General features: G+C 58.0%; 3 protein-coding genes across 9 annotated transcripts; 2 read left to right on the top strand and 1 right to left on the bottom strand.

Annotated features, from left to right (window-relative positions):
* Positions 1 to 1,130: 1,130 nt before the first annotated feature.
* ZNF362 (zinc finger protein 362) lies at positions 1,131 to 16,111 on the bottom strand. 7 transcript variants are annotated; one of them, XM_053997765.1, is made up of 10 exons: positions 9,818 to 11,312; positions 9,706 to 9,777; positions 9,511 to 9,595; positions 4,470 to 4,533; positions 4,089 to 4,335; positions 3,681 to 4,002; positions 3,358 to 3,582; positions 2,486 to 2,564; positions 2,253 to 2,411; positions 1,131 to 2,181 (listed from the first exon to the last, which is right to left on the bottom strand). In XM_053997765.1, the coding sequence occupies exons 1-10, from the start codon at positions 9,915 to 9,917 to the stop codon at positions 2,065 to 2,067; spliced, it is 1,470 nt and encodes a 489-aa protein (XP_053853740.1). In that variant the 5' UTR covers positions 9,918 to 11,312; the 3' UTR covers positions 1,131 to 2,064. The 7 variants fall into 7 exon arrangements, with proteins under 7 accessions (XP_053853740.1, XP_053853734.1, XP_053853736.1 ...); XM_053997759.1 differs by lacking the exons at positions 9,706 to 9,777; positions 9,818 to 11,312 and adding an exon at positions 14,850 to 16,111; XM_053997761.1 differs by lacking the exons at positions 9,706 to 9,777; positions 9,818 to 11,312 and adding an exon at positions 11,450 to 11,493.
* Positions 16,112 to 17,456: 1,345 nt separating this feature from the next.
* Positions 17,457 to 23,017, top strand: LOC128818301 (E3 ubiquitin-protein ligase TRIM62). The gene is made up of 6 exons (XM_053997517.1): positions 17,457 to 17,609; positions 19,176 to 19,592; positions 20,414 to 20,509; positions 21,512 to 21,768; positions 21,839 to 21,954; positions 22,300 to 23,017. Exons 2-6 carry the CDS (start codon positions 19,185 to 19,187, stop codon positions 22,848 to 22,850), a joined length of 1,428 nt encoding a protein of 475 aa, XP_053853492.1. The 5' UTR covers positions 17,457 to 17,609; positions 19,176 to 19,184; the 3' UTR covers positions 22,851 to 23,017.
* Positions 23,018 to 24,171: 1,154 nt separating this feature from the next.
* On the top strand, positions 24,172 to 25,352 carry SVBP (small vasohibin binding protein). Its single transcript, XM_053997709.1, has 3 exons — positions 24,172 to 24,271; positions 24,965 to 25,086; positions 25,167 to 25,352. The coding sequence occupies exons 2-3, from the start codon at positions 24,967 to 24,969 to the stop codon at positions 25,251 to 25,253; spliced, it is 207 nt and encodes a 68-aa protein (XP_053853684.1). The 5' UTR covers positions 24,172 to 24,271; positions 24,965 to 24,966; the 3' UTR covers positions 25,254 to 25,352.
* The last annotated feature ends 470 nt before the right edge of the window (positions 25,353 to 25,822 follow it).

Here is a 25,822-nt window from a genome sequence, read left to right as displayed (position 1 = left end):
TTTTCTTCAGTTCCCATCCCCAAATTTCTTCTCATGTAAACTGAGGCCCGTGCTCAGGGGGACACGGGGTCCCAAAGCTGGTGAGGTGGGGAGGGGCACAGGAGGGGAGGTGGTGGCATGTCACCGGTGGGAGGGGGTGACACATCCCTGGAGCTGAGGGGTCCCCAGAGCTGGTGGCTGTGGTGGTGACATGGCCATGGTGCCCTGGCACTGATGTTGGTAGCAGCATGTCCCAGGAGCTGATAAGCACAGCAGTGAGGTGTCCCCAAAGCTGGTGGCCACGGTGGTGACATATCCTTGGAGATGGTGGCCACTGTGACATGTCCCTGAGGCTGGTGGCTACTGTGTGGTGACCCCAGAGCTGTGGCTGCAATGAGGTGTCCCTAGAGGTGGTGACAGGTGCCCGGAGGGTCCCCAGGTGCCCAGACTGAGCTCTCCCTGGGGTTGGTGGCCACACTGAGGTCTCACCAGAGTTCGTGGCTACGGTGAAGTTCCAGGCCACAGTGAAATGTCCCCAGCAGTGGTGGCCAGAGTGGACTGTCCCCAGAGCTGGTGTCCCCAGCAGTGGGTCACTCATACCCCCCACCAGGACCAGGAGCACTGTGCCACCCCTCTCCCTGGGGAAACTCTGGGGACAACGCACCTGCTGAGGATGGCCCACAGCTCCACACCCCCTCCTGCAGCCCCACAGGGACCAGGCCCCCACCTCTGTCCCCAGACATCCCCACAGGGGAGTCCCCTCCCCCCCCCTCCCCCCCAAACAAACCCCCCCCAGTTTCATTAATTCCTGTTCTGGTCTTTTTTTTTTTTTTTTTTTTTTTTTTTGTTCTCTTTTATTCTCTTTTTTTGGAAAGGGGCTGGGCTGGGGGAGTTTCATTCCTTTTCCACACTGTGAGGCCATGGCCTGCCCAGCTTCTCCAGGAACCACAATGCAGGATGGGGGGGAGGTGACAACAGGGAGAGGGACAACTTTTTGTCCATTTCCTTCTCTTTTCTCTTTTTTTTTTTTTTTTTTTTTTTCCCTTTTTTAATAAGGTACCAACTAGCTCTAGGGAGGCCTGGCCTGGCTGGGCAGTGAGGAAAATAAAAAAGCCCCAAAATTTGGGGGAAGGGGAGAAAAAAGTGGGGGCTAAGTGTATAAGAGGCATATTTACACAGTATTAACATGCTGACAAAAAAGGTTACAATATTGATATCGTACAACATTGAGGGGAGAAATTATGGGAGGGTAAAAAATAAGGGGGCAGGGGTAAAAATAATAAGGGGGGTAAGAAATAACAGAGGGGTTAAAAATTAATAAAAGGTAAATAAAACACCCTGAAAAAAAAAAACAACAAAAAACCCCAAAGAAACGCTGAGTTAAGGCTTAAAAAGTGTATAAAAAATAACACAGTTAATATCCAAAATGAACCAAAAAGTACAGAATATAGATGAGTTTGGGGGGAGTGCCCCCCGGCTCTATACAGGGGGTATGTACAGGCAGGCACAAGGCAAAGCAGGGGGACCCCCGAACCCCCCAAAACTGGGGCTGAGGAATGGGGGGGCCGTCACCGGGGGACGCAGCTCTGCCTGCGGCTTCGCCCTCGAAAGGGACCCCAAGAGAACACAAAAGACCCCCAAAATGGTTAAAAATCAACCCCAAATGGAGGCGCTTGGGCCCAGAGTCTGTGGGGGGGGGGTGGGTAGTGGGACTTTCCCCCTCCCCCAGCTGCTTTTTGCTCCATCCACGGTTCATTTTTGGGGTGAATTTCTGGTCTTTAGCAGCACCAAGTTCTTGGCCAATAAATATATATATATATATTTGTATCCAAAAAGGGGGGGCGGGGCCTGGCAGGGGGGACACCCCCAACCCCACTGCCCCCCCCAAAGAAACCAAACCGCAGAGATTCAAAGTGCTCTGAAACCGTCTTTGGATGTCACCAAACCTGCAGGAGCCGGGCAGGAGCACGGCCCGAGCGCGGCCCGCGGCGCTGGGGGTCTCGTCCTCCTCCTCCTCCTCCTCCTCCTCTTCCTCCTTCTCCTCTTCCTCCTCCTCGTGCTGGGGGGGTCCTGTCCCCTCCCCGCTTAGATGAGGGAGATCCGTACGGGAATGCCGGGTGACTCCGTCCGCTGCGGCGAGTGCTGGCTGACCAGGTGCTCCACCACCGTGTGTTTGGACATGTGCTTCATCAGATAGGTCTCCTGCGGGGGGGCACAGGGGTGAGCGGGGGCCGGGGGCTGCGGGCAGCCTTTGGGGCATCCCCCGTGCTCACCGAGGTGTAGGCACGGCCGCACATGCTGCAGCAATAGGCCTTGGCGTGCTTGATGGCGTGCGCAGACAGGTGGATCTGCAGCGAGGCCGAGTCCGTGTACGCCCGGTAGCAGTTGGGGCACTTGTAGGGCTTATCCTTGTTGTGCTGGCGCTGGTGGGACTGAGGGGACAGAGGGAGTCAGGGGGGGACCGTGGCGACCCTGTGCCCCCTGCCCCGGGTCCCCCCACACTGACCTGGAGGTTGGAGAGCTGGGTGAAGGCCTTCTCGCAGCCGGGGTGCGGGCACTTGTAGGGTCTGTCGCCGGTGTGGATTCTGGGGACACACGTTGGGTCATTGTCACCTCCCCTTCCACCACCAGGGACAGTGCCAGTCCCATCCATGGGGTCACACTGGAGTGGCACACAGCGACATCTGTGCCCCAGGAGGTGACAGGGGAGAAGGGGGGGAGACATGGGGCTGAGAGATGGGGATTGGGAGAGGATGGCAGTGCTGGACACTGATGAGTGCGGAGGAGATGGACTGGCATGCATGGACAGATGACCACAGTGGGGTCAGCTGAAGGTGGTGGGTGCATGAGGGCATGGTGGGGATGAAGAAAGTGGTGGGAAAAAGCATAGTGGAGATGGCTGAGCATGGTTGGGGCAATAAAGGTAATGAAGATGATGAGCACGGTGGCAATGGTGAATGTGGTCAGAAAGAAGGTAGTGGAGACAATGGAGGTACCGGATACTATGAAGGTGGCGGAAATGTCGGGGATAATGAAGGCTGTGGAGTCAGACTGGCAAGGCGGGGGTGATGAAGATAGTGGAGATGATGAGCATGGAGGAGTCCATGGAAGTGCTGAAAATGATGAGTGTGGTGGGGATGACAAAGGCAATGGGGACAGCCAGTGTGGGGGGGAATCTATGAGCACAGTGGGAGTTGAGTGTGGTGGAGACTATGAAGGTGTGGGAGATGATAGTGGATGATGATGAAGGAGATGATGACAGCAGGACCAACAAGCAGAGCAGGGCCATAAGGGATGTCAGGAGAGATTGGTGGGTGTGGGGTGCCCCTCCCTGGCCAGCAGGAACAAGTGTCCCCAGCCCCTCGGCGGGGCCCTCACCGGGTGTGCTGCTGGAGGTGGGAGAGCTGGCGGAAGGACTTCTCACAGTAGGAGCAGTGGTAGGGTTTGACGCCCAGGTGGATGCGCAGGTGCTGGGCCAGGTAGGAGGCATTGGCGAAGGACTTGGAGCAGTGGGGGCACTTGTGGGGCTTGGCCTCTGTGTGCGACTTGGAGTGGATCTGCATCTCCGACTTGGTGAAGAACGTCAAGGGGCAGACCTTACACCTGGAGGGTGTGGGGGAGAACCCCGCAGGGACCGGGCTGGGGTGGGGGGGCTCCCCGCCATCACCCCCAGCCCCCACAGCGGGCGGGGGTGTGCCTACCTGTATGTCTTCCCCTCTTTGGCCGTCTCCCCTGAGGCCAGGATGGGGTAGGGCACCACCAGCACCGGCGGTCCCGAAGGGTTCTCCGCCTTGATCTTTTTCCGGCCCCGCTCAGCCTTGGGCGCTCCCAGCAAGCCGTGGCCCTGGATTGTCTTGATGGAGTCGAGGAGGGGGGGGCTGGTGATTCCTGAGATTAGGGTGGGCGAGGAGGCGATGAGGCGGCTCTGACTGGTGGAGGTGGGGGTCGAGGGGGTGGTGGTCCCTGTTCCCGGGCTGGATTCCGAGGTGCTGACGGCCGGTGCACGGGATGCCAGCCCCAACCCTAGTGGGCCACGTGACAGAGTATTGGTTTTGAGGGGAGCCACATCCCCCTCTGACCCCCGAGACTGGCGGGACCAGCAGCCGTACCTGTGACGGTGCTGGTGGCCGGCCGGGCGTGCAGGGCCACGTCAGGCTGGGGCACGGCCTGGGGGTGCAGCCCCGGCACCTGCTGCAGCTTCGGCAGGGACATGATGGACTGGCTGCTCTCAGCAGGCGAGGGGGGCACCAGAAGGGGCTGCTGCGAGGCCACCGAGGTGGGAGGCAGGTGCGGAGGGCGGATCTTCTCCGCCATCAACTGCTCCTTGATTTTGTTGATCAGGACCAGGTTGTCCAGCTGAGGGGGGGAGAAGGCAGACAGGTGGGTGAGGGCAGAGGAACTGGGATCCTTGGGACTCCCAGCCTCCCCCTCAGCGTTCTCCACATCCATTCATCCTCCCTCCTCCCAAAATCCCGGGGCAGGGGTCCTACCTGGCTGGGCATGGTGGGGGGGGGCGGCCAGAAGTAGGGGTTGTTGAAGCGAGGCTCCGCCATCCTGGGGAGAGAGAGGGGCACGGTTATGGGACATCACTGGCTGCCACATGATCCCCCTGCCCTTCCACCTTGAACCCCCCAAAACAAACCATCGCCCCCCCAAGAAGCAAGATCCAGACTCTGAGCAAAGGCAGGGAGCTGGCAGGGGGGGTAGGACTGGGGAACCCCCTGAGCATCTTCCCAGATGAACACTCCTGTAGGATTAGGGGGACACCAAGCACCTGCCTGTTCCAAGACCACAAAACACTGGTGAGTGCACTAGGACATTATTTGAAAAAGAAGGAAGCTGAAATTTGGGGAAAGCCCCCAAGTCTCTCAAGCTCTAGAAGTCTTTCTCCCATCCAGGAAGGGATTAGAGGTGGATGGGATGCTGCCATGGGAGAGGGCGAGCACAGTAGCACATTGAACTCAACAGCAATCCCAGCTGAATCCCCCTAAAATACACCTCCAAAGCCAAGTGAACGCCCAGGAGCGGCTCAACAGGAACACCAGGAACCAGCAGGGCTGGGAGATTTATGGAGACGCTTGAAAGTGTTGGGAAAATTCGTTCTAAATCCATCTTTGGGTAATGGGAAACAGCTGGAAGGGGGCAGCAAGAGGATGATCCTGGCAGAGCAGCCCAGCATCACCAGGCATCACCACCCCGGCAAATCCCATTACGGGGGCATGAGGGTAAGCATCTATAGGATCCTCATGGGATGCATGGGAGGGGGTCCAGAGCTTCAGAAGCTTCCAGAGGGAAGCCAGAGCTTCAAAATAAACCAGGCCATGGCAAGGATTCCAGGAGAAACTAGAGTGATGCCTCCAGAAAAGTACATCCACAAAAGCTTTGGGGGTGGCAGGATTTGGGGATGATGCTCTTCCTCCTCCTCCCACTTGCTGCCCCAGGTTTCAAATACACTCTGAGCTCCCCATAGGCAGGGGGGCAGCACCCAGAGAAAGGGAATCCCAGTCCCAACAGAATGTAATATCCCAGCAGCTACCCCAGCCTGAAGAAGCTTGGGATGGACCATGCCCATTTTGGGAGGAAACCAAGGCAGGGAGGAAGGAACCACCTGCCCCTGGCACTATGGAGCAGCTTGGCAGAGAACAAGGTGTGTTCCCGGCTATCAAGGAATGGGAGCAATTTCTCATGGCAGACCTCAACACCACAGACTGTCCAGGACACCAACCAGGCTTCGGCTTTGGGAATTCCCCTTCCCAGTCTTGAACCACTCCAGGTCACCTCCCGACTACTCAAGCACCGAATTTTAGGGTTTTGAAGTGATAGCAGGTCCGGATCCCAGTGGCCCAGGCAGAGGCAAAGTCCCGCTCCATGCCACAGAACAGGAATTCGCTGGGGATGTTACATGCACCTTCCCATACACGGACGCAGCCGCTGCCAGCTATTTTGTGTAATTATATATGTACCCACAGGCCGCCCACAGCATGCATTTACCCACTGGCTACGTGTGTGTGTGTGTATATATATACACACATATATAAGATCTCTTGGGATGATGGGCACGGGATGAGGGATGCCGGTGCCAGCATGAGGGGCTGGACACCGGGAACCAGGGACAAAAGCAGAGCTGGCAGCAGGGAATCCCTTGTACAGAGGCAGGCAGGGAGCAGGAGCACAGGCAGGAGGGCTCTGAGCCCCCTAGGCATGACCAAGCGCCCCAGCACCAATCCCCCACCCCAGAGCAGCCGTGGGAAAACAGGAAACTGGAGCTATGATTAGAAAAGGGTTTTTTGGAGCTGATCCCCCATCTCAGCAGGTGCCCTGTGACCTCTGTCCTTCCCATCCGTCCATCTGTCCATCCTTCTCCCTGTCCCGATAGCATGCCGGGCTCCAGCGGAGCCAGCAGCAGCACCCAGACGGATCAAAGCCACCGGCGTGGCCCCCAAACCATCACCAGGACACGGCACCAACCCCTACATCAGTCCCAGGATCCTTCCTGCAAAGCTGGAGGGGGCTGAAAAGGCACAAAGGGTATTTTGGGGAGAAAAGCATAAATATCACGTGTTTCCCCACCCCCACCTGAGGAGGGCTTACTAAAGAAATGAGAAATTATTTGTAAAACCACCACGCTCGGAGCTGGATGAACAAGAGGGAAGAAATGGTCGACATTGCCAAAATAATTATAAAAATCCCTGTTCCTGTCCCGATTTAATGTTACAAATTGTGCAGTGTTTCGTCGGGAGCGGCGTCCCCTTCTCTGGGGCTGGGAAACGGAGTGGGAGGGGGAAGAAGGCAGATGGAAAAAAAAAACGTATATATATTAAAACTCCCTTTTTCTCTACTCTCAGCTAACTATGAAAAATGGAAGCTGACATGCAGCAAAGGTGGAAAAAAAAAGAAAATCCATTAAAATGGAAATTATGAAGGGTAGGGAATGCTGCGGCACGTCTCCCCCCGGCTCTGCAGGGCACGGGGGGGCGGTAGGGCTCTCTGTGCCCCCCCCAGTTTTTGGCTAGGCATCTCTTGGGTAACATCTCCAGTGGCATGGGGTCCTGTGGTCCAAACCATGGTGGGAAGAGCCCCTGACATCCTCCACAGGCACCAGATTTGGCTGCTGAGGGGTTGTTGAAGGCTGTTCCCAGGGACAAGGTGGGTGCCCAAAGCATGGTGGAGACCCAAGCAGCCCAGCCAGAGGAGAGGGATGTGGGAAGAGCAAGCAGGAAGATGCACAGAGCCCCAAAACCATGGGCTGAAACCCAAATTCCCCAGAACAGCACAGCACCCAGCATCACCGCTCAGCCGGGCCAAGGAGGGAAGCAGCAGCACCCTAAAAAGAGACCAAAAGCCTCCTGGCCTCCGCACCCACGGGGAGGGAAGAGCGGGAGAAGCCGGCAAGCCAGGGCTGGGGGTGGCAAGGGGAGAGCGGGGGCGGTGGCAGCGAGGGGGCGGCGGTGCCGGGGCCGTTGGGGTCGGCGGTGGTTGGTACTCACAGGGTGGCCTCTGGAGCCAGGTGGGCGCAGCTGCCTGGGGAGACGTGTCGCTGAGGCTCCAGATTGATGGGAGGTAGATGATGGCACGGGTGGGCACGAGCTCACTAGAGCCTTCCAACTTCCTACCCAACTGCCGCTAAGTCAAGCTACAGTTCTCTAGGGAACGCCTCTACCTTGGCAGCCCTCTCTGTCTCGCCTTCGCTGAAATAAAAAGAAACAAGAGATTTCTTTTCACGCCACCGCCGAGAGAAAAGGGGCAGCTCCCAGGGACCGGCGAGCGACCACCAACCTGGTACAGCCTGAAAGTGGGGGGTCTGGGAGGCGAGGGGAGGGATTTGGGGTGATCAGAGAAGCACTTGGTAGCTAAACGTGTCCTCGGCCAAGCAAGACACCGAGTTTGGTGTCCACAAGTATCCCAGCAAGAGCATCAGGGCAGAGGTTCCCCCCCCATGCCAAGCGGCGAGTGCAGGAAAGCCGGCGGCAGCCAGAGACGGCGCACTGGGGAGAACCGAGCCGGGGGATGGATGTACCCTGCGCGTTCCCCACCCAAATCCCAGCGCGTCCTTCCCAACACAGGCCAGACCAGGGATGGTCCCTGGGCCAGGGAGCCCAGCTCTGCTTTTCACCATGCCTCAGTTTCCCCCCCAGAACACAAAGCCATGGCCCCTGTCCCCTCTTAAGAACAAGTTTCCCTGGGGTTCACCTGGAGCAGGAGGAGTTTTGGAGGGAAAGCAAGTGCCCATCCACAAAACTTGCATCCCAAAGCCACCAGGGTAGGAACCAGCATCTGGCACCATCCTCAGGGAACGCACATCCCTCCCTGCCCAGACGGGCCTCATCCAGGAAGGACTCACCCCAAGGCGAAGGGGGCAGAAGGCAGGCATGGCTGCGAAGCAGGAACGCCGGGCGAGCCCCCTGTGGCTCGGGGAGGGGGTGGCCTGCACGCCGCAAGAATTCACCCAAGATGGAACCAATTAAACCCCCGGCTTCCGCCCCCCGAAGGGCCCTGGGCTGGGGCTTCTCCTTCTGCATTTCCAGCAAAACCAACCCAAAATGAGCCCCAGCCTGGACCGAGGGTCCCTGTGCAGGAAAAGGGGTGCACGGGGCAGGGTGAGGAGCCAAGCACCAGTGGCAAGCGGGAGGGGAGGCAAAGCCACGCCGGAGACCCCCACGCAGTGCCCAACTCGGGGGTGGAGGAGCGGGGACCAGGGTGGCAACACTCCCAAAAGATGGGGGCCAAGGCGGTGTGACCCCAAATCCACAGTTTGGGTCCAGTGACCCAGCAGAGGGGACACGGGGACAGCCCACATGGAGACCCAGAGCCCATGGGGTGACACACCAGACACAGGGCACACATGCCCCACAAAACACACCACTCCCCAGCCTGAGGGGGATCCTGCTCCCCCGGACCTCAAATACACCCACCCCCCAAAAAGAGACCAGCCAGGCACCCTGCAAGGCAAAGGCAGCACCGCAAATCAGCCTGGGGCAACTGCCCACCCCCAGCAGCAAGGGTGGGGGTCACTCCTGGGTGACAGCACACAGGGAAACCGAGGCACAGGCAGGGGATCACCCTGAGGAGGGAGTGAGAGCACCGGATCCAACATGCACTTGTCCTGACACCGTGCCAAATGACCAAAAATCCACATTTTTAAGGGAAAAAGCAGAAGGGGGGGGTGGGGGGTTTGAGGGTGAACGTTATTATTTTATGCATATAAAGGCACATTTCTTAAAAGAGAAATATCAAGGGGTCACACATATGCCAGCAGCGGGGTCCCCTCCCTGCAGAGGGGGTAGGCAAAGAGTCCCTCACACCCCCAAAATACCCCAAAAAAATACCATGCCCCCACTTATATAGAAATATATATATACACATATAATACCTGGATTCTGGTGTGCATATATATATTCTTTCCATAAGCACACATATAATTACATGCATGCACACCATTACATTAGATGCTATTTTAAAACGTAAATGTATAAAAGCAGGGTTTTTTTTTTCCTCTCCCTGTGATCCCCTCGATCCAGCCATCATGCCCACCTCTGCGAGTACTGGCGTTGCTTCCCCTTATCCGCGTCCATCTCCAGCTCTAGCTGAGACCGGGTGCTGCACGTGGGGCGTTTTTCTACGGGGGGACAAGGAGGAGGACAACTTCACACACCCCGAACCCCCCGCCAGCCCCCGGCGCGCGAGATCCCACAGCGGAGGAACAAAAGCGAAGCGGCTCCGACCTACCCGACCCGTGGGAACGTGGGGTTTTGCCTGAAAATAGAGAGAAAACAACAAAAAAAAAGAGGAAAATAAAAAAAAAAAAAAAAAAAAAAAACAAAAAAAAAAACCACAAAAATAAAAAATAGTGGGTTTTTTTTTATAGCCCCGCTCATCCCCAAGCTGTTGGGAAAGCTGAGGGATGGGGAGCTGGCTGGAAAATTGGGGGTGAAATCCATCCCCTCGCCCTGGACCCTCCGCCTCTCGGCAAATCGCACGCCGTGAGGGACTTAAAAAACTTTTTTACCTCTCTGCTAAAATATCACTTTATAATCTCAAAGGCCTCGGACTCGAAGCCGCTTTCACCTGCTCCATCCTCCCCAGGTTAAAAAGCCCGGCTGCTATCCGAAGGACCGCAGGCTTGGGGAGGGAAAATAACCCAACAAGGAGCATCCTCCAACCTTGAGGGGAGAAAAAGAAATCAAAATCATCAAATTCATCATTCCTGGGTTCAAATCCATCACTGTGGCCATGCCGGCTCTAAGCTCCCCCCCCCCCAGGCCCCCCCGACGTGGCCGGGAGATTATGGATGTATAAATAGTATATGGCTAAATATATGTTGGAGAGGGACAGACAGACCTCTGGGACACAGCCACAGAAATTTGGGTCCCTCGCTAAAGCTGCCGCATTCCTGCCAAAAACGCCATGAAAAAAATATCTCCCCCCTCCATTAGACCTTCCAGCCAGCGAGACCACTTTTCTAGACAAAACCAGTTAATGCAGAAAACAGCGAAGAAAAGGAGGAAAAGAGGAAGGAGAAAAGGAATTAAAATGGTGAAAATTATAATAATGGTGATTATGATGATGGTAATGATAATATTCAGCCCCTGCGCTGCTTCTGCCACCTCCTGTAAGCAAAAAAAGTCAGAAAAAAAGCCAAGAATGCATTAAAAAAGCAACCCCCCCCTAAACATGCAACATCCACAAAAATAGGTACGTTCGGCTGCAATTAACTTTTCCATTAGACCATCCAGAGGGAAAGAAAAAGGGAAAATCCTGGTAAATGGGTATTTTCCTCGATGTCCCCCCCCCCCCCCCCCCGCTTTTCCCCCCTTTTTTCTCTCTCTTTCCTTCTTCTTCCTGCTTGGAGGGGGGTTGGTGGAATAATGATAATAATGAAAAAAAAAGAGGTGGAAAAAGGCGAAGTTTGGTTAAGTGAAGTTGAAATCCTCAACCTGGGAGGGGATTTGCGGGGGGGGGGGAGGTTTGCCAGACAAAAAGGCCGGGGGATGGGGGTGGAAGGGGGGGTTTGGGGAAGGGGGGGTGGCCCGGCTGGGTGCTCCCCCCACCCCCCCTCCATCCGCCGCCTCTCCCACATTCTCAGACGTTTTTATTAAAATTCGCAGACAAAAGGCAAACAAAAATGGCAGCCCCGGCTTATTTTTAAAACGCTAGGACGGGGACGCCATGTTCTGCAGGGCTGAGGGGAGGGGGAAGGGGGGTGAGGGGGAAAAAAGGAGGGAAATTTTTTAAAAATATTGATTTAGATGAAAAATTAATAAAAAGCAGCGCGGGAGGGAGGGAGGGGGGAGTGTGTGAAGGTCCCTCTTTTCCCGCTCGCCCCCGGGGTGAGCGGGGTTTCGGGGGGTTTTGAGGTGTTTTGGAGAGGGAACGGGGGGGGTGGAAAGGGAGGGATGAGGGATATAAAAAAAAAAAAAAAAAAAAATAAAGCGAGGGGGGGAAGGTAAAAAAAAAAAGACACTTCCTATACCGACAGCCATGGTGCCCCGCCGTCCCGCCGGCTCCGCCGCACGGAGGAAGATGGAGCCCCGCGCCGCCCCCCCGCCGCCGCCCCCGCCTCCGGCCCGCCCGGCCCCGCCGCCGCCACCGCCCGCCCAGGGACGGGCTGGGCTGAGCTGGGCTGGGGCACCCCGGCCCGAAGGGCTCCCCGGGGCCCGCAGCCCCCCGAAACCGCCGCAGCCGCAGGAGAGCTCCGCGAAGCTCCGCAGCCCCGGTTCCCTCAGCCCCGGGAGGGGTCCCCGGTGTCCGCAGCCCCGCAAGCCCTCTTGGCTCCCCACACCTCGTCCGCGGCCCGAACCCCCTCAGGCCCCCAAGGCTCCTCAGCTCCCCGCAGCCCCGGCAGGGCTCCCCAAAGCTCCGCAGCCCCTGATTCCCTCAGGCCCCGGAGAACGCCTCGGTGTTCACAGCCCCCCAAATCTCCTCAGCCCTAGCAGGGCTCCTCGGTTCCCTCAACCTCCAAATCCCCCTCAGCCGGCCAGTCCCCTCGGCCCCGGCAGGGCTCCCCAAATCTCCTCAGCTCCCCAAGTCCCCTCAGCCCTGTCAGGGCTCCCTGGTTCCCTCAGGCCCCCAAATCTCCTCAGCCCTCTGGTTCCCTCAGCTGCCTCAAGTCTCCTCACCCCCCAGATCCCCCCGGTCCTCAGCCCGCCCCACTCCCTCAAGCATCACCAGCTCACCCAAATTTCTGCAACCCTCAAATCTCCTCAGCCCACTCAAATCTCAGCCTGCTTAGCTCACCTCAGTACCCCCAAAATCTCCACAGACACCCATTTTCCCTCAGCCCCCCGGTTCTCCTCAGCCCACCCAAAGTTCCTCAATGCCCTGGATCTCCTCAGTTCTCCTCTGACCCTGCCAAGTCTCAGATCCCTCAAATCTCAACTGCACGGTTCCCTCACTGCCTCCAGAACTTCTCAGTGTCCTCACCTCCCCAAATATCCTCAGAATCCCCCAAAATCTCCTCAGAGTCTCCAAATCTCCTCAGCCCCCCAGATCCTCTTAGCCCACCCAAAGATCCTCAAATGCCCAGGTCCCCCTAGACCCTCAGTTTCACTCAGATCCCCTAAATCTCAGACACCCCCCAGATCTCTTCAGACTCCCAGTTCCACTCAGATCCCCCCAAATCTCAGATCCTCCAGATCCCTTCAGTTCCTTCCATTCTCCTAATTCTCCTCCAGCCCCTCCAAATCTCCTAACCCCCCCAGTTCCCTCAGCAACTCCAGGACTCCTCAATGTCCCCACCTCCCCAGATCTCCTCAGACCATCCCAAAATCTCCTCAGACTCCTCAAAATCTGCTCAGACCTCCAGTTCTCCTCCTCTCCCCTAAAACTCTTCCACCTGATTCCCCTCAGACCCTCCAAAAGCTCCTCATGCTCCCAATTCCTCTCAGCCCTCAGAAGCTGTCACCCCTCCATTTCCCCTGAGACCACACAAAGCTCCTCAGAATTCCTGATTTCTCTTCAGCCCCTCTCAGTTCTCCTCGATCCCCCTGAACTCCCTTAGCCCCCCAAATCTTCTCAGCCCCCCTCCAGGTCCCAGCCCTTCCCAGTTCCCCTAATACCCTGCCCCCCCCCCCAGTTCCTCTATTCCCCCCAGTTCTCCTCAGTGCCTCAGTTCCCCCCTCAGTGCCTCTCTCTGCCTCTGCCACCCTCAGCCCCTCTGTGAGGCTCCACAGCCCCCTCAGGGACACCCCCACTCCTCCCTGTACCTCCTCATCGCCCTGATCCCTCCATTTCCCAGGGGGTCTCCAGCCCCTCTCAGGGTCCCCCCAGCTCCTCCGTGGGTCTCTTGCAGCCCCCCAAATCCACAGGGGAAGAAAGAGCGCGGCAAATCCCATCCATTCCTCTTCTCCTAGGTCCAGGGGATTGACCTTGGTGCTTCTGAGTTTTCATTTTTAAAATTACTTAAAAAAAAAAACCCACAAAATTAAGGCTATTTTTCATGTTTTCCCAAAATGTTCTGTCACAGAGGAGGATGGAGAGGAGAGGGCTGTCCTGGAAGGAAATGGTGCCTCTGAGAGAGGTGGGAAATGGGAAAGGATTTGGGATGGGATGGGATGGGATGGGCACCCAAGAGGTCTCCAACACAGAGAGGACATCACTTTGCAGCTGCCCAGGCTGGCAGAAGCCCCTGGAACAGGTCCTGGCCACGGCAATGGAGCTGGGATAGAGGAACCATCCCCTGTGGGACCTCTGGGCCTCTCCCTGGCCCTCCCCACATTCCCACTGCTCTGTCAGCCCTCCAGCTGGGATCCCCCATCACCCAGCACTTCCTCATCCTGGAAGGTCCCCAGATCCATTAATTATCCATGACTCAACCGAGAACTTGAGCCAGCAGCTCCAAAACTCCCTTTTTATCTGATCTGCGGATATTGACACCCAGAAGTTGCTGCCCAGCATTGGTGTCCCCCCAAAATGAAACACGGAGAGCCTGGATCCCCCCCAGAGATTCCCTGATGCCCGAGTTTGCCCTTGCTGGGTTAATTTCCATCAGGGCTTTCACTTCTGCTGTGGGATTTTTTTCCCTGTGATTAAGAAACTGGTGGTTTTAAACCTCGGCACCAATTTAGGCATTTTCTGATTTTTTTTGCAGGGGGAGTGGAGTTATCCAATCCCAAATCTGCATTGGGAGGAGACGATGTGGGTCACTGCTGGGCTTGTGGGATCCACCAAGGATTGGTGAACAACTCCTGGGATTTTCCTTGTTGGGACTGGCTGGGATAAGTGACACTCCAGGCTTTTTTTGTTTGACCCTACTTTGGATGGATTAATCTTGGGTGTGGGAAAGGGGCCCCTTTCCTGGGAAGGTGGTTGGTATGCAGGGAAAAAAAAACCAAAAAAAAAACCAAAAAAAAAACCAAAAACAAAACCCATGCCCAGCTCCATCCCAGGCTGCAAAATGAAGGAAATTAGTGCTTGCCTGCCGAAAAAATATGATTCCAAGGCTGGTTTTGCTCCCAGGATAGATCCGACCGCGATTAAAAGGAACGGAAGGTGGGAGTGGAAGGAAATCATGCTGGAATCACCATCACAGGGTTTTGGCAAAGCCACAGGGCCGTTAGACCTGCACAGAGCAGTGTATCCTTCCCATTCCACCAGCACCAGGAAACCAGATCCATCCAGGACCTCCAGCTGACCCAGCAGAGAAAAGGAGATTTTTATGGATGGCAAACTGGGATTTTCCAGTGAGAAATGTGGTTCCTGAGTGGTGACACTGGGATCCCCTAGAACTTTTCCAGTATTCCCAAAGCCTGTGTCCCAGATCATGGCACACTGGAAAGGGAATTCTTTGGGAAGCACCTTCATCCCACCCACCTACTTGTTTCCTTCCCCAAAAATCCCTTGTTTTCCATAAAAACATGCTTGAAAGCACCTACCAGAGTGGGCTCCCCCAGGATGGGTGGGCACACCGGACATTGGGGAGGCCAGTATTCCCAGTGCCAGCTATCCAGATGAGGGAAAATGCTCATTCCAGGCTTCTTGGCATTAGCAACCCCAAAAAGTAGGATTTTCTCTCTGGATTGGCAGCCATGGAGAGTACAAAGGGCACTGTCTGATGCTGGTGTGAAGCAAACATGGAGGTTTTGGGCTGGAAAAAAAATCCCCTGAGGTGCCAGAATTTCCCATCTCCCTGCAAAGGGGAGAGCCCTTGGGCTCTAATTAGGTAACGAGTTAATTAGGATTAATTAGTTACTGTTTGCAAAGCACTGCAGAGATGAGATCTGTCGGTGTGGGGTAGCTTCCTGCTTCCTCTATGGAGGAGTGCGGGATCCTCCTTAGGAAGGGGGTCCGTAAACAAAGTGGGGATTAAACCCGGTGGGATGGTGCACTCCGGGAGCAGGCAGGATGCTCCCGGCATTCCAGCAAGGATGTGTTTCCATGCCAGGATGGAAACACACATGCCAAGAGCCGAGCAGGCACGTTCCAGCGTGCCCATCCTGCCAGCAGCAAGGGGGAACATTCCAGCACTGCGGCTCCTCGGGGCCTCCCTCCCTTCCCGCCAGCATTCCCGGCACACGCAGCACACGTGGGGAGGAGACAGGTTTTCCCTGCCCGCCGGCTTTGCCGGATCACACAGACTCTTGCCACATTGTGGAATCCTCCAGCCTGCTGGAACCGCAGCAGGGAAGGGCTGTGTATCCCATAAAAAGATTGGGAATCAAGGCACGGTGGAGCTGCCCAGCTCACACAGGGTTTACCGGGAGGTAACAAAGCCAATTTACTAATTAACTGGGATTAATTTCCCTGTTTGCCCAAACCACCCTGTGGTTTCCCTCTGTTGCCCAATGAGCTGCCAGGATGAGTGTTGGCAGTGCTGGCTGAGTGCCACATGCTCTGGTGGGATGATGTTCTCCATTGCCCCAAATTCCTGGAAATTTCAGCCAAATGCTTAGGATAAAATTAAATAACCCATTAGCTACATGGGATGGGATCCCCTAGCCCTGAATCTGAATCTGGGGTGTAAAAAGGATTTTTCCTTCTTTCCATGGTTATTTGATATCATTCCAGCTGTTCCTCAGTCCCCAGAGGGTCCCAGAGGGGAGACATGACCTGAATTCCTAAAGCAGGAAAACAAGCAGGAAAAAAAACAAGACCATGTGGGTTTGTTATATTTTTTTAGCTGTTTCCAAGCTTTTGGGGCCTAGCAGGCAGAGGAACAGAGCGGATGGTTATTCTCTGGAAGGGGATGGGGATAACCAGGAGATGGGGTGTACCTGTGTTTGGGGGGAGGAAAGGGGGGTGCCAGCAGTGGGAGTGGGGTGATCCAGCGGTGAAAGCCAGGCAGTTTGTTCCTCTTGGCTGTTGGCCAGACAGTCACGCCTCTTCCCAAATATGCAGCTCAACTTTCCCTCAGGAACTGTGCCCCCTCCATCCTCCAGCCCCCCTTACCCCCACCCTGGGGTTCCTCCTTTGTCTCTCTGGTCACTCAAGGGGGGAGTGAAGGATCCCTGGGCATCCCAGGATGAGGAAACCTCATTATGGGGCAGGCAATGCTGCCACTGGTCCCAACTGGTCCTGACTGGTCCCACCATGGCCGAGCATCGCAATGACACAGTAGATGCCTGGCACCCAAAACTCCTCTCTGTGATTTTTGGCTAAATCAGTACTTTTGGGAGGAAAGCAATAGGTTTGTCGGTGTCAGCTGTGGGGTCACCTGGCTCTGGTCACTGGTGGGTGCAGAAAACTGGGAGGAAGAGAGGGATAGAGGGATAGGAGTACAGGGACAAGGAAGGATAGACAGGATGGATAAACAAATGGAGAGACAGAGGGATTAAGGGCTGGACAAGAGAAATGGGTGGATAGGAGAGCAAGGATCGGATGGATGGATGGATGGATGGATGGATGGATGGATGGATGGATGGACGGAGGGCAGGAAGGGTGAAGAGATGAGAATCCAGGAGGGTGGACAAATAGATGGATGAAGGTTTTAAGGACTGGATGGGGAGATGGGTGGACAGGGTAACAAGGAGATGTGGAGGGATGGAGGGTTGGAGGGAGGGAGGAGTGGATAGAGGGATGGACAGAGAGATGGGTGCATGGACAGATGGGTAGAGAGAGGGACAGGACAGACAAATGGATGGATAGAGAGATTAAGGTCTGGAAGGGAAGAAGGTTGGACAGGGGACCGAGAGGTAGGTGGAAGGATGGATGGAAAGATCAGAGGACAGAGGGACAGAACGACAGATGGACAAATGGATGGATCAAGGGCTGGACAGGGAGATGGCTGGGTGGAGGAGAAAGGGATGGACGGAAGGACAGACAGAGACCGAAAAAGGGCCTAAGGTCAGGATGGGGAAGGGTCAGTGTCCGGCTGTCCGGACAGACGGACGGGACACGGCTGGCCGAGGCCGTGGTCCCTTTAAGCGCCCCCCCGCGGGCGGTGATGGTACGCGCCGGTGAGGCCGCGCCGCGCGGGGGACAATGGGGTGGGGGCGGGCCCACTGTGGGCGCGGGGGGGGGCGGGCAGGAAGTGCCGCGCGGCCGCGCCCCCTCCTGCTGGCCCACCCCCGGCCCGTCGCGGCGGGGCCGCTCTTGAGGCGGCGGCGGGACCGCGGACCCCACCGGCACCGGCACCGCGGACCCCACCGGCACCGGGAGCGGGGCACGGCACCAGAACAGCGCCGGGCACCGGCTGGGTGAGGGCACCAGCGCCGGCGGCTGAGGGAGGCGCGGGCTGGCATCGGACGGGGGTTGGCGGGGACCGGTCTCGAAGCCGGGTTCTGCCGGGAGCGGGGGGCGGCTCCAGCCCGGGGCTCCGGTGCAGCCGCCGGCAGCCCCAGCCCCGGTGCCCCCAAATCTAGCCTCAGCCCCGACCTCTCCAAGTCCAGCCTCACCCGCGGCCCCCAAATCCGGCCTGAACCCGAGCAACTCAAATCCAGCCTCAGTGCTGACTCCCCAGGTCCAGCCTCAGCCCCACCCACCCCTGTGCCCCCAGTCCAGCCCCATCCCTGCCCCTCACCGTTAAGGCTCAGCCCGGGCCCCTGATGCAGCCTCGGCCCCACCCCCCAATATCCCTGGCACCCCCAGGTCCCCTGTCAGACCAGCCGGCATGCTCTGTATCTGATTCACCCCCAGCCTCACCCCTATTGCAACCCTCTTGTGTCCCCTCCCAGTGCTGGTTTGATCACCTCTATCCCGAATCTGCCCCACTACATCCTGATGCTCCCATTCCCTCCACTGCATCCTGATCCTCCTAATGCAACCCCTCCAGCCCCCACATTGTATCCTGCCCCCCTGCACTGCAACCCTATTGCAGCTTGGTCCCCCACTGCAGCCCCCCATCCCTCTGTTGTGGCTTGATCCTCCCATTCCCCGCAGTGCAACCCTCCCAGCACCCCCAGTTGCATCCTGACCCCCCCCCCCCCGTTCCCCCTCTTTGTAAATCCTCCAGCCCCTCATTGCTTCCTGACACTCCCATTTCCCCCACTGCAGCCCCTCCAGCCCCCATTGCATCCCAACCCCCACCTTGCCCCCCATTACCCCCCCATTCTCACCTGACCCCCATCCCCCTTATTATCATCCTCACCCCTGCTCCCCCATTCCTCCCCACACCAAGTCCCCTCATTCACCCCCTCCCCTACCAATCCCACATTCACCCCCTCAACCCCACCCCAAGCCCCCACTCACCCTCTCACCCTTAACTTCCCCCAACCCAAACCCTCACTCACCTTCTCCCCATACAACTTTCCCCTCAGCCTTCCCCCAGCCCTCTGCTCACCTTCCCAAGCTCCCATTCACCCTCTCACCCTCATCCCAAGGCCTCCACTCACCCTCTCCACCCTCAACCTCCCCCCATCCCTTTTACCTTCCCACCTCAAACCCTCTCATTCACCTGCTCCCCATCAATCCAAGGCTTTCACTCACCCTCTCCCCCACAACTGCTTCTAACCCAAGCCCCACTTTTATCCTCTCCCCTCTGAGGCTCCCTCATTCATCCTCATTGCTCCACCCAAAGCCCCCTATTCACACTCAGCACCCCATTCACCCTGTCCCGCTCCCCACAATTACCCATTCACCCTCTCCCCAGTCCCCCCTGACCCCGTGCCCCTCTCCCAGCCCCCCCTGACCCCGTGCCCCTCTCCCCAGCCCCCCCTGACCCCGTGCCCCTCTCCCCAGCCCCCCCTGACCCCGTGCCCCTCTCCCAGCCCCCCTGACCCCGTGCCCCTCTCCCCAGCCCCCCTGACCCCGTGCCCCTCTCTCAGCCCCCAGCCATGGCATCCAGCCTCAAGGACGAGCTGCTGTGCTCCATCTGCCTGAGCATCTACCAGGACCCGGTGGGGCTGGGCTGCGAGCACTACTTCTGCCGCCGCTGCATCACCGAGCACTGGGTGCGCCAGGAGCCGCAGGGCACCCGCGACTGCCCCGAGTGCCGCCGCACCTTCCCCGAGCCCACGCTGGCCCCCAGCCTCAAGCTGGCCAACATCGTGGAGCGCTACAGCGCCTTCCCCCTGGACGCTATCCTGGGCGCCCAGCGCAGCCCCTTCCCCTGCAAGGACCACGAGAAGGTGAAGCTCTTCTGCCTCACCGACCGTGCCGTGGTCTGCTTCTTCTGTGACGAGCCGGCCATGCACGAGCAGCACCAGGTCACCAACGTGGACGACGCCTTCGAGGAGCTGCAGGTGGGTCCCTGTGGGATTCCCTGCTCCGGGTGGCTCCTTGGGGCTGCTGTACCCTGCTGGTCCCTCTCGCTTCCCTGGCAGTGCCCTTCCCTTTTGTCCCTGCACCCGTCCTGAGCCCATGGGTGTCAGTCTTGTGGCTTCCTCCCATCTGTCCGTCCCTGCACTCCTTCTTGTCCCTCTCAGGGTCAGCCCTGTGCCTTCCTTCTGTATGTCTGTCTGTCCCAGCAGCCCATCTCTCATCTTTGGGGTCAGTCCTGTGGCTTCTTCCAGTCCATCTGTCCCTGTACTCCTTTTCCTTCTCAGGGTCAGCCCTGTGCCTGCATCCTGTCATTGTGTCTGTCCCTGCACTCCTCCTGCCCCCATGGAGGTTCAGAGGGGTCAGTCCCATGGTTTCCTCTGGTCTGTCTGTCCCTGCAGCCCTCCTGTCCCTGTGGGGGTCATCCCTGTGCTGTTTTCCTGTCTGTCCCAGTGTCCCTGCACCTCTTCTTTTATTGTTGGGATCAGTCCCATGCCTTTTCCCATCAATCTGTCTGTGTGCCCCTTCTGGCACTGTCCCCCTGGGATCCCCCTTCTCCATCACCACTGGAAGTCCTTGGGAGCCCTCAAATCACCCCATGGCTGAGCTGCCCCCCAGGCAGGACCTTCTAATCCAGACCTGTTATCCCCCACCCCAGGCAGGACCCTCATTCCACAGGGGCCACCCATGGCCTGGCCATCACACTGCCCCATAACCCCATGGTTGGTTTGGGTGGGAAAGCTCCATGTGGGATCCCTTCTTTCCCCAAATCACTTATTTATGGGTTTTCCCTCCCTGTCCCCAGCGGGAGCTGAAGGAGCAACTCCAGGGGCTGCAGGAGAGCGAGCGTGGCCACACGGAAGCCCTGCAGCTCCTCAAGAAGCAGCTGGCCGAGACCAAGGTACGTGTGAGGACACCACTGTCACCCCTGGGGACCCCCATGTTTCCCCTTCACAGCCCCCCAAAGCAGAATTGGGGTCAACCTCATTGCCACCCCGATGACACCCCAACCCTGACCCTCACCAGCCTGCTTTTGGAACTTCCAAGCGCTCCAAACTCTACAATTTCATGGATTTGCCCCATTTTTTTTTCTTTCTGTGGTACCCCAATGGGGCTGCTCATCCCTCTGTAATTTCCTGCAGTGCTGCTTTGATTTATCTTTTTAATTAATTTAATTAATTATCTCCTCAGTCAGGAGTTCAGTGAGGTTCAATTTTCTCCCCGTCCCCACCAGCAACTGAGGTGGGTTTTTTTTTAGGTTTTAGAGGTTATTTTAGGTGTTTTTTTTTTTTAGTTTAGGTTAGTTTCTTGGGGCTTTTTTAGGGGTTTTTAAGGTGTAATTTGAGGGATTTTAGAGTTTATTGGAGGGTTTTAGGGTTTTTTTTAGGGTTCTTAAAGGAACTTTTTAAAGGTTATTTAAGATTTCTTTAAGAGCTCTATGAAGTTTTTTGGGAGGTTTTTTCAAGGTTCTTTTGGAGATTGTTTTAAGGTTCTTTGGAAAGTTCTTTCAGAGTTCTTTTACGTTTCTTGGGGAGATTCCTTAAGGTGCTTTTTTAAGATCTTTGGGAGGTTCTTTTGGGTTCTTCAGAAGATTCTTTTAGGGTTACTTTAGGGTTCTTGGGGGGTTCTTTTAGTGTTCTTTTTAAGGTTATTTGGGAGGTTTTTTTAGGGTTCTTTTAGGATATTTTTGGGGAGGTTCTCCCAGGGTTCTTTGGAAAGCTCTTTGGATGGTTCTTCTGGGATCCTTTCAGTCCATTTTTTAAGGGTGCGTGATCAAATCCACCCTTGTAGCCCCCAGAATTCGCTGATCTGATGCCCTTTTAGATATTTTTTTGGGGATTAAGGAACTCCAGGATTGACCAGCAGAGCTTTGGGTGCTCCTAACCCCCCGTTGCACCCCAAGTCCTCAGCCAAGAGCCTGCGGGCGACGATCGGGGAGGCGTTTGAGCGGCTGCACCGGCTGCTGCGGGAGCGGCAGAAGGCCATGCTGGAGGAGCTGGAGGCCGACACGGCGCGGACGCTCAGCGACATCGAGCACAAGATCCAGCGCTACAGCCAGCAGCTGCGCAAGGTCCAGGAGGGCACCCAGATCCTGCAGGAGCGCCTGGCCGAGGCGGATAAGCACGTCTTCCTGGCCGGCGTGGCGTCCCTCTCCGAGAGGTGGGTGGCAGTGAGGGGATGGCGGGGTCCCCGGTGTCACCCCCACCTCGGCACTGTGTGTTCTCCGCAGGCTGAAGGGGAAGATCCACGAGACCAACCTGACCTATGAGGACTTTCCCACCTCCAAGTACATGGGCCCACTGCAGTACACCATCTGGAAATCCCTCTTCCAGGACATCCATCCTGGTGAGGGCGCAGGGATGGGGGAGTAGCAAGGGGTGGGGAGGTCACCAGGGAGGGACAGGAAGGGGACATCACCTTGGAGGGAACAGGATGTCATGACAAGGGATGGGGACATTGCTGCCAAGGGTCTGTGACAGCAGTGATGAGGAGCAGGGAGACACCAGTGAGGGACAGGGGACATCACTGACAAGGGATGAGCATGAGGACAGGACACCCCAGTGAAGGATGGGGACAGGGACACCCTGGTGACCTTCCCCCCATGCCAGTCGTCACCCCCGCTGGGACAGAGCACCCGGGCTGTCTCCAGGGCTGCGCTAACCCTCCTTCCCCCTGTCCCTGCTGTCCCAGTGCCAGCAGCGCTGACGCTGGACCCCGGCACTGCCCACCACCGCCTCATCCTGTCGGACGACTGCACCATCGTGGCCTACGGCAACCTGCACCCGCAGCCGCTGCAGGACTCGCCGCGGCGCTTTGACGTGGAGGTGTCGGTGCTGGGCGCCGAGGCCTTTGGCGCAGGGGTGCACTACTGGGAGGTGGTGGTGTCCGAAAAAACCCAGTGGATGATCGGCCTGGCCCACGAGGCCGTGACCCGCAAGGGCAGCATCCAGATCCAGCCGAGCCGCGGGTTCTACTGCATCGTCATGCACGACGGGAACCAGTACAGCGCCTGCACCGAGCCCTGGACGCGGCTCAACGTCAAGGGCAAGCTGGAGAAGGTGGGCGTCTTCCTGGACTACGACAAGGGGCTCCTCATCTTCTACAACGCCGACGACATGTCCTGGCTCTACACCTTCCGGGAGAGGTTTCCCGGGAAGCTGTGCTCGTATTTTAGTCCTGGGCAGAGCCATGCCAATGGGAAGAACGTCCAGCCGCTGCGGATCAACACTGTCCGTATCTAGCGGGGGTTTTTGGGGTGTCCCCCAGGCCTGACGGGTGTTTTCCCACTCCAGGAACTGGTCCCGGTGCTGGGCAGGATCTGGCATTCCGCCTGCTTCTCTCGGTCCTGTGCTTCCAGGGAATCCCAGTGTGGGGGGCTGGGATACGGCAATAAAGGATTTGGAGAGAAGGGGCTGGGTGGTGCAGAGCCCCAGGGTGGGGGTGCTGGGCTGGGCTGGGGGCACCGTGGGGTGCCACGGCAGGGGTCTGTCACCATGCCAGGGGTGCCACACTGTGCTGGGGGCGTTGTGCCTTGGCCTGTGGCACTGTGCCATGGTGGTCTGTGCCCTGGCAGGGGTCTCTCACCATGCCAGGGGGTACCATTGGTGTCACACCGTGTCGGGGGTCACCATGCCATGGGACATGTACTGCGACACGTGTGCCACACGTACAGCGCCGTGCCCTGCTGTGCCACGCCATAGGTGCTGTGCTGGCCCAGCCTGTGCCACACTGTGCCCACCCTGGGCAGGGCTCTGTGTGCCAGTGTGGGGACGCTGCGTGTATTGGCATGTACAGCGGGGTGTACGGGAGCTGGGCTGTGTAGGGTGGGCTGTACAGAGGGTTGATAGATGGGGAGTGGGCTGTGTACAGAGGGGGTGCGGTGTGCCAGGGTATGACACAGAGGGGTGCTCTGTGATACGTTGGGGTGGGCTGTATCAGGATATGGTGTATGGGGGTTATATGTAGGGGCCGCGCTCTATGGGGCTGTCATATACGCAGGTGGGCTGTACAAGGGTGTGGTGTAGGGAGGGAGATACCTGGTGCGTGAGCTGTGTGGGGCACTGGTACAGTCGAGTGGTGTAAGGGGCCTGGGCTGTGCCAGGACTGTGGTATAATAGGGGAGATATACAGCACTGCAGGGGCTGAGCTGTGTATGGATGTATGGTGATATATGGGGTGGGCTGTCTATAGGAACGCCAGGTAGGGGTGATATGTAAGGGTGGGCTGTATGGGGGGTGATGTGTAGGGCGTGGCACACAGCAGTACAGGGCAGTGGGGCACTGGGGGGTGGCACACACCAGTAAAGCACTGGGGGTGGCACACACCAGTAAAGCACTGGGGGGCACTGGGGGTGGCACACACCAGTAAAGCACTGGGGGTGGCACACACCAGTAAAGCACTGGGGGGCACTGGGGGTGGCACACACCAGTAAAGGGCAGTGGGGCACTGGGGGTGGCACACACCAGTAAAGCACTGCGGGGCACTGGGGGTGGCACACACCAGTAAAGCACTGGGGGGCACTGGGAGCCGCCCTCGCACCCGCCCGCCAGGCGGCGCTGTGGCGCGCGGCCCGCGCGCTCTGCGCGTGCGCCCAGGGCGGGCAATCGAGCGCCGAAAGGCGGAAGGGGTCCGCTGCCATCTTGCCCCGGGCGCAGCCCCTCCGGTACCGGGGAACGCGGGGGGGGGGAGCGAGGGGTCTGAGGGGCTCGGCTGCGGCAGTGAGGGGGCACCGGGGCCTTGGAGGGGGCTGAGGGACTCAGGGGGCTGAGGCGTCGCTGTGGGCCTGGGAAGGACCCTGTTGGGTGTTAAGGGTGGGGATTGTGGGACTGGGATGTTTGGGGGAGGCTGTGGGGCATGGGGGCGCCTTGTGGGGCACTGAGGGTGGTGGTGTTTGGGGGGGTTGTGATTTATGAGAGGCTGGGGAGACAGAGAGGGCTGTGGGGGGCTTTGGGATGGGGTGTCTGTGAGGTTGGGGGTGCTCTGGGACCGATAGCGGGCGGGGGGCGTTGGGGGGCGAAGTGTGAGGAGATGGGGCCGCTGAGGGGGCTGGGGAATGAGGGGTGACGGGGAGAGGCCCTGGGGGGCCCCTGTGGGGCTCAGCGTAACTGTGGGGGTGTGACAGCACCTGCGGGGGTCAGGATGGGGTGGGGGGAACGTCTCCTCGGTGGCTCCGGATGGGGTTGAGGGTCTCCCGTGAGGCTTAGGATGCATTTGGGGGGTCACCTGGGCGCCCCAGGATGGATTTGGGGGAGTCCCCTGTGAGGATGCTATTGGGGCACCCCATGTGAGCCTCGGCTGTGTGGGGGTGCCACGGACGGGGGGTGCGGGGTCCCCGGGTGACCCCCCCACGTCGCAGCCATGGATCCGGGCGCGGGGGCGCGGAAGGAGCGGCCGAAGCCGCGGGAGCCAGCGGCTCGCCTGGAGAAGGCCAAGCAGAGGTCGGCACAGCAGGAGCTGAAGCAGCGGCAGCGGGCGGAGGTGGGAATGCGGGAATGGGGAGGGACACGGCCCAACCCGCGGCCGAGCCCCCTTTGCCATCCGCCCTTTCCCAACCCCAGATCTACGCCCTGAACCGGGTGATGACGGAGCTGGAGCAGCAGCAGTTCGACTCCTTCTGCAAGCAGATGCAGGGATCCGGGGAATGACAGCCCGGCCTCTGCCCTGCGCCCCCCTTTTCTAACACCCCAGTATTTATTATCAAATCGTCCTTTTTATATCAATAAAATCTGTGCTGGTTCTCTGTCTCCCGGCTCCTGCTTGCTCCGGGTGCGGATGGCGTGGGGGAGGCCAGAGCAGGGCCGATGCCAGAGCAGCTGCAGTGCCGGGTGCCAGCTCCAGCCACGGCCCCATCCCGACATTCCCTGCTGCAGGGAAGGGTCCTGCCCCCCAGAGCTGGGGTTTATCCCAGTGGGACACAGCAGGAGCCGCATCTCGCAGCTGCTCCTGCCGCCAGAGCCTCCCCAGGGATCCTGAGTGTTTCTCCAGCACCAGGTTTGACCTTCGCTTCCTTCCTCCACCCACACCCTCTGTGCTCCAGCCGCCGCTGTCCGGCAGCCTCCGGCTTTCCAGAGACTTTGGATCAAGTCCTGCTTCCCCCCTTTCCCTGCCCCAGCGGTGTTGCACTGGGGGGATGAAAATAAACCACATTTGGGATGGTGTTTCCCTGCAGCCACGGATTAAGTGGTGAATTCCAAACTTTTCCCAGTGAATCCCG

This window comes from Vidua macroura, chromosome 23 (assembly GCF_024509145.1).
Source record: "Vidua macroura isolate BioBank_ID:100142 chromosome 23, ASM2450914v1, whole genome shotgun sequence".
Taxonomy (NCBI): Eukaryota; Metazoa; Chordata; class Aves; order Passeriformes; family Viduidae; genus Vidua; species Vidua macroura.
The sequence above is the reverse complement of the archived record's forward strand: the minus strand, read 5'-3'. Positions and strand labels throughout refer to the sequence as shown.

Excerpts from the sequence above, each read along its gene's own strand:
- ZNF362 (XM_053997765.1), bottom strand. The coding sequence starts at position 9,917 with ATGGATTTCACCCCCAATTTTCCAGCCAGCTCCCCATCCCTCAGCTTT. Across the intron at positions 9,778-9,817 it reads AAAAAACCCACTATTTTTTA|TTTTTATTTTCCTCTTTTTT; the intron begins TTTTTGTGGTTT and ends TTTTTTTTTTTT. Across the intron at positions 9,596-9,705 it reads CCCACGTTCCCACGGGTCGG|AAAAACGCCCCACGTGCAGC; the intron begins GTAGGTCGGAGC and ends GTCCCCCCGTAG.
- LOC128818301 (XM_053997517.1), top strand. The coding sequence starts at position 19,185 with ATGGCATCCAGCCTCAAGGACGAGCTGCTGTGCTCCATCTGCCTGAGC. Across the intron at positions 21,769-21,838 it reads GTGGCGTCCCTCTCCGAGAG|GCTGAAGGGGAAGATCCACG; the intron begins GTGGGTGGCAGT and ends TGTTCTCCGCAG. Across the intron at positions 21,955-22,299 it reads CTTCCAGGACATCCATCCTG|TGCCAGCAGCGCTGACGCTG; the intron begins GTGAGGGCGCAG and ends CTGCTGTCCCAG.
- SVBP (XM_053997709.1), top strand. The coding sequence starts at position 24,967 with ATGGATCCGGGCGCGGGGGCGCGGAAGGAGCGGCCGAAGCCGCGGGAG. Across the intron at positions 25,087-25,166 it reads AGCAGCGGCAGCGGGCGGAG|ATCTACGCCCTGAACCGGGT; the intron begins GTGGGAATGCGG and ends TCCCAACCCCAG.